Source organism: Cynara cardunculus (genome assembly GCF_001531365.2).
Source record: "Cynara cardunculus var. scolymus isolate 2C chromosome LG 15, CcrdV1, whole genome shotgun sequence".
Taxonomy (NCBI): Eukaryota; Viridiplantae; Streptophyta; class Magnoliopsida; order Asterales; family Asteraceae; genus Cynara; species Cynara cardunculus.
In genome coordinates this window covers 5876499-5887321 of record NC_037542.1, presented here as the reverse complement: position 1 = coordinate 5887321, position 10823 = coordinate 5876499, and the positions used below count along the sequence as shown (strand labels likewise).

Sequence of the window (10823 nt, the reverse complement as noted above, 5' to 3'; positions counted from 1 at the left end):
GGACTGTGTTTATCGACTAGAACTCCCGTCGCCGTCGCCGATTGAGGGTGTGCGATGGAGGCAGTCTGAGCGAGGAGGAGCGATAGGGAAGGACGCACAATGAGTGAGGAGGGTAGATTAGTCGCAGATTAGGACGGCGCGTGCGATGGAGGCARTCTGAACGGAGATCGACGCATCTCYGRGAGACGAGATTGATAGGTTATGTGAGAGGAGAGATGGTGGAGAGGAGAGATCGATGGAGGGACGCTGTGAAGGGGATGAAGGAGACGGTGGAAGGGGATGAAGATGAAGGAGACGGTGGAAGGGGATGAAGGAGACGGTGGAAGGGATTGAGGGTAAAGTGGTAAGAAATTCCTTGTTCTAGTTAGTTCCAGGGGTAGAGGTAGGACTCCCGTGTTCCACTTTTGTTCTAGTTAGTTCTAGTTAGTCCCACATAAAGCCATACCAAACATAGGACAATTATGTTCTGTTCTGTCCTGTTCCACCCTGTTCCACGTACCAAACACACCCTAACTGACAAAGATGATTGGATACAAATAGGAATAACTATGAATTTGAACCTTACCAAATTATGAACTTATGACAGAAAATACCCACAAATTATCCATATTTACATACATATATAGTTGACAAAAAGGATGTAGTATGACGAGGATGTTAGGGGCCGTTTACCAAATGCTTACCTAGGTAAGTGTTTATCAAGTCACATTACCTTACCGGAAGAATATGACATGGACTAATAATCTTACCCGGTAAGAGCGAAGGCAAGGACCGAGAGTCTTATCCGGTAAGTGATGGCGAGGACTCTTACCACGGTTAGCGCTTACCGGGTAAATTATTACATACAATGTCGTTTTGGTGGACTCAAATCTTACCCAGTAAGTAAAAGATAGTGTTGAATTTTACCGTTAAGCTTTTACCGGGTAAGTGTTTAGGTAAATGGCCCCTTACCTGATTGTAACCATGAAAAAAGGAATGAAAAAAATATGTCGTTATGGATAACTATTTAACGGAAAAATATGATCGTTTTTTTGGTGTAATTTATTTCGTTCGAATTTTGTTTATTATTTTTTCGGCTTTTTTTGAATAAAAAAAATAGGAGAATGAGATTATTAATTAAAAAAATAATATTGTAACTATTCAGTTAATTACATCTATCAGATATCCAATCTAACGATTTATAAGATTTTTTTTAGTTTTTAATTTATTTAAGTTTTTCACTTGTACCTCCCGATAAACCAATCAACTTTATCTTTAATGACCACAAGGGTGGTGCCTGATTGGTTTAAGCTTGGCTCCAAATGTCAAAAGTATCAGGAGGTCTCAGGTTCAAATCCAAGTACGAATAAAAAATCCTCTTGTGGCCACGGATGTTCAAATACGGTGACTTTGGGCTATCTGCAAAACAGATAGTCGTCCGAAGATTAGTCGGCTCACATAACGGATTGGATATCCAGGTTAATAATTTTTTTTTTTTTTTTTTTATCTTTAGCATATTATAAGTTTTTCAATAAGTCACTAACCTGAATAAAATAAGTTGGTCAAAATTACTATATTCACTTCAAGATCTTCAAACCAAAAAATTTAGGCCAAAATGGATGGATAAACTCTATAAGGAATCTCATAATCACGAATATTTCTTATTTCTTGATTATAAAATGATTTCTCCCAGAAAGGCTTACTATTTATAAAGTCTTGATTCATGATTTTTGACTTCTTTTATTGCCATTTTTGTTCCTATATAAAATGGGGTCCCATTCTTGCATGAAAAACTGAAAATCTCTCTCTCTCTCTCTCTCCCCCTTGATTTCATAGTCTCAACACCCCCATTGCATCCACACACAGAGTAGAGATACAACAATTATCACCGGAAAAAAGAGTCTGAAGATACTGATTTGGGTTCAGCAGTGACGATTTCAGCCGCCGGTGATGTCATATTCCGGCAGACGGAAGAAGGTTTACTTGGTGCTACTGTTGATCATGTTCTCAGTCCTAGAAATATGGGTCTTCAGTAGTGACCATTGCACTATAAGATCAATAAGCGCATCAACACCACCTCCACCTCCACCACGAGATTCAGATGCAGGTAAACGGTCTGAGTTTCACAGAAAGTTCTTCAATGGCAGATTTGCTGATCTCAACACCACTTCTACTGACGACAAAAGGTTTCAAGAAAACAAAAGAGCCGTACCCAGTTGCCCAGATCCTCTTCACAATTAACAAATGTTTGATCTTTTCTTCTTCATTTACTCTTTTGCTTCTCAATAGTCCAAAATACCCACGTTTTTCCACTGTTTTTTGTGATATTATCTTTATAGATTTCCTAATATTATTAGGGCTAAACCGTGGGTATTTTGGTCCATCCACTCCAAAATATAATGTACTCTTCTTTGTGTGTTTTTTTCTTTTTTTTTTTGGTTTATAGATCAAGAAAATGGCTAATCATTATTCATGATGTACATTATATATTCTAAGATCTTTATATGAACATTTGTTCATTAATTGAATGCAACTAAGCTTTTTTTTTTTGCTAAATCATCGAGTTATGTATTATCATTTATTTACGAACTTATTTTTATTGATCTTACTTTACTAGTAAAAGCTCCAATTATTTGTCGATTGACATGGGCCCTTGAAATTTGATGGTACCTATACAAACGCCCCGACACACCTAACTCAATCATGGAACGTTAATCTTGACAAGATTTATCATCCACGTAATAATGTCGAAGTCGTATTTCCTAAAACACCCTTTATGTAACATGCTATCAAATAATATATTTTTTTTTTGTGAAATCTAGTTTAAATAAAAATAAAAGAGGTCATCTTAACGGTTGTTAGTTTCTTAGGTCAGAAAATTGTTATTGTACAGTTTGGTTTCAAAAGATTTAGATACTGAATTAGAATTGACGATTGCAAAATGACTAATAGCATGCACACGTTGCAATATTACATAGAGTATCATTTTAGCTGATAAATGATAACGCAACAATACCGTCCGCAATTGTGAAAGAAATAGTTAGGAGTTTTAAGGTTGAAAATAGATTCGTTAATTTCAAGATTCATTTTTTTAACGAAAAAGATACATTGCTCTAATTCGAGTAATCTTCTAGAAGTTGTAGCCGATCGCTTTTGAAGCAAAAGCTCAAAACAGAACGGTAAAACCTTTCTTTCTCAAAGCAAGTATGGTTCATAATTATATATAGGGAGCAATTCAACCAGTAAAATCTTGAGTTTATTTTCAATAATTATCAGTTTAAGATTTTTTGAAGTGACTGTAAATTTATCTGTCAGTTAACTTTAAACCATACAAAATCAATCAAGATACTATTTTTTTTAAAGTTTATGAGACGATATTGTTAAATCATGATGCTTCGTTTCCAACATATTTTTATGGGTATCATATATTTAATATTAAAAAGTTAAAAATTTAATTGTCTTTTATTGAAATCATAATATTAAAAATGTAAGATGCCATGTGAAGTCATGTGTCTTTCTCTTGATTGCCAAAAAAATAAAACAATGAATAACTTTACACAGGAGAATCATATTTTGTTCAAGCAGAAGGCTTTGACTTTCTAAATTGTTGACCTTTAGTTTTTCAAAGTGTACGTTTAGTTTTTTATTAACCTAGATATCTAACCCGCTATACAAGTAGACTAATTCCAAAACGATCATCTGCTTTGCAGATGACTTGGAGTCACCGCATTTAACTTATCACATGTGCATTTAGCATTGTGGAGTACTACTACTTCATTAATTATATATAATTTAAATGATAAAATATAATAATTAATAACATGTGCATTTATACATTTTTAGTAAAACTTAGTTTTGATAATTTTTTTTTCATAAGAAGTTTTAAAAAATAATACATATAAATACTTATTAAAATAAACTCAGTAGTCACAGTTGTTGTGTATGCCTGAAATTAAACCCCGGACAGATGCGACATTCCACTACATCCCCATGACCTCAATCATTACGTCGTAACCTTTGTGGTTACGTTGTCTTATGTTAATGATCAAGTAATGGAAGATAGCTTTTTGTGAGTTCTGGTGTAACGTTGAGAAGTAAAACCATTTTTATAAAAATTGCACCTTTGCACCTTTGTTTTATGAAGCTAAAACTGATTTGAGGGTAATTTTTCAAATGGAAAGGATTGCTTTCATTGGTACGCCTAGTAATCTGACCTCTTACTTCTTCAGCTCTTTTCCCTTTTTTTTTGGTAAAAATGTGTATGGTTCCACTTATTTTACAGCAAAAACGGAACACATTAAGGGGTTGTTTGATTCGTTTTTTTATTAATAACTGTATGGATAAAGTTGTCTGTATGATAACAGATAGATTGTTGTTCGGTTGTTGTGCTGAATAAACAGTCTGAATATCATAAATGACCATTTTACCCCTCAATCTATATTTGTGTCAAGAGAACATATAGATTGAAATAGAACGTGCTATGTTTTCCATTTTTCCCATCTATTATTTGGTTCAACCATATTACAGATACAACATCAACTACAATCTTATTCAAGAGCTTATTTCAAAGAGATCACATTCATCAACAACATCTAAGAACAAGTTTGATTTCATTTTGTTTGTTTCAACTAAATCACATTCAACAGCTTGATCTAAAAACTACTTGATTCACTGTAGTTTGAACCATTGAACTAATTGTCATTGAAGCTTGCTTTTGAGCACTTTTATTCTATTTTCTAATGTAATCCAACAATGGTTCACTCTTTTGTAAATAACCCGATCAGTAATCGAAAAAAAAAACTGAGAAATTAGGGAAAGAGAAGGTACCTGATTAGAAGACGATATGAATGTTCTTCAGTTTCAATGACAACTAGGTGTGATAAATGGGTGAGTGAGTGAGTGATGAAATAGAACCGAAGCTTTTAAGCCTTTACGTGGTTTCTTCTCTGCATTGTCCAAAAACCTAGTAAGAAAAACTAAAACCCAAAACCATCAATGTACCTTACCGATTTATAGGGCATGTTAGTAACTTCATTAAAAAAAATACCCATCTCCTTCAACGTCCACCTCTATCCATGGATGGCAAATACGAATTTCAAGAACATAATAATGAGTTCAGAAAGGGAAGAGGAAACATGGTTGATTTCAGGAAGATCAAGAGGAGACAGCGAGAAGAAGAAAGTCGTTCCAGAGAGAACAAGAAGGTAGGTCAACATCAGGAAGATGATAGATTTGATGAGGATGGAAGAGTTAAGTTTTAGAGAAGGGCATGAGATGGAAATTTCATGGCTGACCGGATAGGACACATGTTTTTGGGTTGTGCGAAAAAGTAGTTTTTTTTATTGATTGAGAGTCATAGCATAGCACTGTTGTATGGCTTAGAAAATACGCTATATAGGTATACAGCCCATTAAGCCACTTCTGAACAACCCCTAAATTTTTTGAATGCTATACACTACAAAACAAAGGACTTTCGCGGACGGAAAAATTCATCGCTAAAAGTTGGATATGGTGGTAATCCGTCGGTGAAAGTCCCTCGGTAAAGAAGTCGTTGAAAAGGATTCACCGACAGATATCACCGATGGCCACAATTTCCGACGGATTAATTACCCATGGACACAATTATTGACGAATTACCGATGACCTTAATTACTGACGACGTCAATTACACCGACAGCCTAGACTACCGATGGATCATCGACGAAAATAAAAATAATAATAAATTAATTACCAGTCGGTAATTTTTTTAGTAATTTAAAAATACCAAATTTCCTTTACACTAACCTGCTTGGATTTTGAAAATAAAATGTACGAGCCTGTTTTTACAATAAAATCCACATTCATCGATGATTTATCGACGGATATTTAAATATTTTCTTTTTTCTCTTTTTAAAATGAGAAAATCACGTGTGTTTTGCAATGGATTTTTTCCTTCAATAATTTCCATCGGTGATGCCCTCTCTTGGGTGTATTGTTAATCGACACAACTTGTTCCATTTACATGTAAATCACAAATATGCAATAGAAGAACAAGATGGGCATGTCAAAAATTATAGGTTTTGTTGTCTGTTCTTCGATTTGTGCATCTGTTCTCACATCTTTGATATTTTAGTAGTACTTTTTGTTTGTTTTGTTCTCCATCTCCACATTTTTTGTTGAAAATAACACAAGTCAATTTCTAACGATGCTCAGTTACAAGAGTTCATTTATATTTCAGGACTTCGATCCATATGAAGAGAATCCTGGAACTGGAACTGACCCCTGAGGCTCCGTTAATGCGGAAGCTCTTGATGTCATTTGCGTTCACTCTGGAATGACGGTGAGCAATACCACCTTCTCCTTACAACTATGGATGGACTTCTTAACATTAACAAAGGGATGGAACCATGGAGCTACATCATATGTATGTATCTTAATATTGAACCAACTTGGATTACTTCATTTAGGGTTTTCCTCTTCCATTACCTGTTATGATCACTGTTCTTTTTTGCTTAATTGAGCCGATGAAGATCTAAACCCATTTTGTTAATCACTTCATATATAGCGGGTTGAATATCCAGGTTAATCAAAAAAATAATAATAAATATATAAATAAATAAATGATACATCAATTTTCTCTTCCTGTCTCAATCGATTTAGTGCAAAATACCTCTCAGCCTTTAGGATCCATCCATCGGGATCCTTCCCATCGAACACGATTTAACTTTTATGTGCACGCATGTCCCCTGATTATCAGTGTTGTCACATAATATTTCAATTCTTGTTGAAGAATTCCATCTCTGTCTTATATACCAATATAATATAATTACAAACAAAAGTTGTTCCTCAAGAGTTGATGGATATATATCCGATCATAAATATTTATAAACAAATTTGCAAGCATCATTAATAAACTTCCAAACAAGAGTCATCAAACATGATAAAGTTAAAAGTCAGTTAATATCATAAACAAATGGCATAGACATCTAACCACCTACTTATAGCCCTGTTTGTCTCCAACAGTTTTAACCCAATCAACCGCAAATTCTGGTGGTATCGTCATCCATGCCTCCCTATTATCTTTATCACTAAGAAGAGCCATTGCAATACGAAATAATGGATCATCTTTTGCCCATCCAAGCTCATAAAGTCTTTGTAAACATGCATTATATGTGGGAGGTTCAACTCTATTTCGGTTCCCAAGTATTGCGATCAAAGCTTTTAGAATATTCAATATTCTCTCATCTATATCGGAGCATGATTGGTTACCTTTTCTCTTGTTTTTTCTTACTTGAGAATGAGATGAAGAAGCGGGTATTGAGGACGTGGATTGTGAGTCGGAGATCAGCACCTCCTCTTTGTTGTGAAGATAGAGGGGCTCGGTACTTGGCTCGAGGTCATTTGATAACGGTTCAAAGCTTCCGATTCCCATGGAAACACCGCCCTCAAATAATTGTGCACACAACTCAGGAAATGGGAGACTCGTAGTCCTTAACGATTCAACGTATCTATTTGACTGTGTAAACAAGAGTTGCAAAGATAGTTACAAGTAATTATATAAACAAAATAAATTGGAAAAAGAAAATAAAGCAAGAAAATGACCTGAATCTCCAATTCCCATTGCTCAGGTGTCAAATTAAACGAGTTGGTTGAAGGATCGTACACATAGTCTCCCTTATTTTTCAGTTTCAGCCACGCTTTGTATTTCCCTTTTAAATAATCAAAGTGGTTTCGCATTTGTTTCCGATTAACTTCAAAGTTGTGCAATGATTTTAGAGTTTCGGCAACTTTCTTCCACGAAAGTGCTTTCAAACTCCCACCTTCTTTCTTATTCATAGCAACCTCAAGAATACAAGCCTCTAAAAAAGTTCTCACAACATTTTTATTTTTCCAACTAATCCTTGTCCTTTTTGTGCGGTGTGATTCAGCCATTTGTTCCATACCTGATCAAAAGAAATATTAGACATCATACAACAGCAACAAACTCTAAACCACAAGAACATCCATAAACAAATGCCTAGTCCGTTCCTCAATAAACAGCAGCTTAAATGATAGCATCAACTTAGGGATCAATGGGGAGGAAAAAACCAAACTTGATCATGCAAACACACATGAAATTAGGCTGAAACAGCAAAAAATAAAGGGTTGCAGAAACACACTATGCTTCTGGCAAAGTGATGACAAAGAGAGGCGGTGAAGGATGATGGAGAGAGTATTTATGTTTCGCTAAAACAATGAGCAATATGTTGTAATTTTGAGGTTTTTACAACAGCCATCTTTCAGTAAATTCTAGTGACATATGTCAGAATCGATAATCATATACACACATGGTAGACAAGAAAAATAACAAAGAACTTTGCAGGACGCATTTCATATGGTTTAGCGATGCATTTACATCTACAGAAAGCGCTAAAATTTTATATTCAAGATATGAAATGATTTCATGGGCTGCTTTATGATCTAGCTCCAGATCCACATCAAAAATGTCATTTTTGTGAGTCAACAAGAGTAAACCATATATTAGGAACTATAGTGGCAAAATAATTGAAGTAGATAAGATTTATATACGGTAAATTAAACACACAAACACTGCTCACCTTTGGTGAGGTTTGAACCCTTGACCTTTATGTAGGTTGAGTTACCGGATATCGCTAGGACAATGGCCCTTTGGATAACAAAACTGGAATGTGATCTATGGTTGGATTGGATCTCTTGCATAATTATGTTGATGAGAATAAAGATAGACAAAGAACTTCATTTAATTGGTCTCGAGAGGTAAAAATCCAAAACAATATACTAGCTCAGTAACATTCAAATCAACTTAAAGCAGTGGTGAAAGTGTGAAAGAAGTCTCAAATTGGCAACCACTTGCGTATCCTACATCTCATCAAGGAATAATGCACAAATATGAAATATGTGCATGTAATTCTAGCCAAGGTGAAGTGTCCAAAAATTAATGTGCCATTTTCAATCTCTAGGTTCTTTCATGCATGCCAAATTTTACTTAGCAAGTGAAGTCTAAGCATAAGCAATGGAAATGCAGACAACAATTTATATTTGGATAAAACCAGAGGTTGTTACAATAAAGATGTTTCAAGTCCTATTTACACACTTATTTTTATGTAAATTTTTTGTTAATCATTTTTAATCTACAGCAAAAATGCATCATACCCTCTGTTTCCCACTTCCAATTTTGCAAAAACAGTTCAAAATTAAGTCGTGACTATGTGCAATCAATACTTTCCTCTAATGAGAAGATCAGAAATTTAAATCTTCTCTTAAATGCAAATGATCAATGGAGGATTAGCATCTGGAGTGAGAGTATATAGTCACCCCATATATATGGTTTTACCTCATAAAAAATCATGGTTTTTTTTTTATTAACCTGGATATCCAACCCACTATGTGAGCGGACTAATCCCAGGGCGACCACCTGCTTTGCAGATAACCCGGAGACACCGCATTTGAACCTCCGTGGCCACAAGGGGATTCTTATTCCTCCTTGGATTTGAACCTAGGACCTACTGGTACTTTTGACCTTTGGAGCCATACTCAAACCAATCAGGCACCACCCTTGTGGTTTAAAAAAAAATCATGGTTTACCATCTAGTTACTCAATTTATCACCAACAGAAAGTGAATAACTAGTGCTATTCACTACAACAAAATCGAGTTCACAAGAGAAATTCCAAGTATTCTAATAAACTGCTTCATAGAAATAATTTGTAACACCAAGCACTTGTATGCCATACGTAAAAATGTTAAAATAAGTTTATAGAACGTTTTTCGGCATCTTATTTAGAACAATTCTGAAATAAAGCATGCTAATTATTTTTCGTATGACATTATATAGAAATGTCTTATATAAACAAGTGTGATGTAAAAAGATGTGCTTATAGGATACTTCTCAAAATTGTGTCCTATAAAAAAAACTAATAGTACACTTCATTTCAATTAGTCCTAAAAACTTGTTAAGACACCCAAAAACTTATTGTGAACTTATTGTAACACCTTTAGACCTCTAACCTTTAAGCATGTTTCCTCTAAATCCAATTTGTTGTAGTGACTGTTTCAGACCACACATCAAGACATACCTAAGATCGTAATTGTAACCACAAAGATATGACCAAGACTAATCGGCCAAAAAAACTAGTCGATAGCACAATGCGTAAATTAGAAATAGCATGCATATGTGTGTGCTTGATTTACATGACGAAAAAAAGAAGAAATTTACCTTAAAGTGTGAGATCTTCGATCCTAATGGCGACAAATGATGTTTGAGAGTACTAGAATTTGTATGCGCCAATTGATTTCACTTGAAGGAACCGGTACCTGATCATGAACGACGATTGTTTCTTCTCCTTCACTGGTTCAACAGAAACTAAAAAACTGAGTGAAAGTTCGATTACTACATGCGTGTATGTGTTAGAGTGTAAAATTCAAACAATTCAACTGAAGGACTTTCAAAAATGGAATCCAGTACCTTGAATAGAACAATGGAGTTTAGGATTTCGATAGGTGCGCCTTAAAATTGACTGCAAAGTTGAACCCTCGATTTGAGACCTAGAAAATTTTGGGGGAGAAATAAGCGGGGAAATGAAATTCCCGGGCTAAAAATGAGGGGAAAGTAAAACTTTAAATAAAATAATAATATAAAGAGTAAAACGTATAAACCCCATTTTTTTTCCTCGGCTATAAAAATTACTTTTTAACATAAATTTTTGGAGTCTCAGAGATTGCTTATAAAAATAATTTATTTTTTATTATTATTTAGCTAAGTTTGAAAAAGAAAAACTTTAAAATTCGAGTGAGTTAACTTTAAAAAATGATTTTTTAAACTTGTAAAAGACTTCAGAGTTCAAATTT

General features: G+C 34.5%; 1 protein-coding gene across 2 annotated transcripts; it reads right to left on the bottom strand.

Annotated features, from left to right (window-relative positions):
- Nucleotides 1–6803: 6803 nt before the first annotated feature.
- LOC112528165 (L10-interacting MYB domain-containing protein-like) lies at nt 6804–10564 on the bottom strand. 2 transcript variants are annotated; one of them, XM_025139119.1, is made up of 4 exons: nt 10441–10564; nt 10192–10323; nt 7561–7901; nt 6804–7474 (listed from the first exon to the last, which is right to left on the bottom strand). In XM_025139119.1, exons 3-4 carry the CDS (start codon nt 7897–7899, stop codon nt 6953–6955), a joined length of 861 nt encoding a protein of 286 aa, XP_024994887.1. In that variant the 5' UTR covers nt 7900–7901; nt 10192–10323; nt 10441–10564; the 3' UTR covers nt 6804–6952. The 2 variants fall into 2 exon arrangements, with proteins under 2 accessions (XP_024994887.1, XP_024994888.1); XM_025139120.1 differs by lacking the exon at nt 10441–10564 and having other exon boundaries at nt 10192–10346.
- Nucleotides 10565–10823: the final 259 nt, after the last annotated feature.

Excerpts from the sequence above, each read along its gene's own strand:
- LOC112528165 (XM_025139119.1), bottom strand. The coding sequence starts at position 7,899 with ATGGAACAAATGGCTGAATCACACCGCACAAAAAGGACAAGGATTAGT. Across the intron at positions 7,475-7,560 it reads AATGGGAATTGGAGATTCAG|TCAAATAGATACGTTGAATC; the intron begins GTCATTTTCTTG and ends TTGTTTACACAG.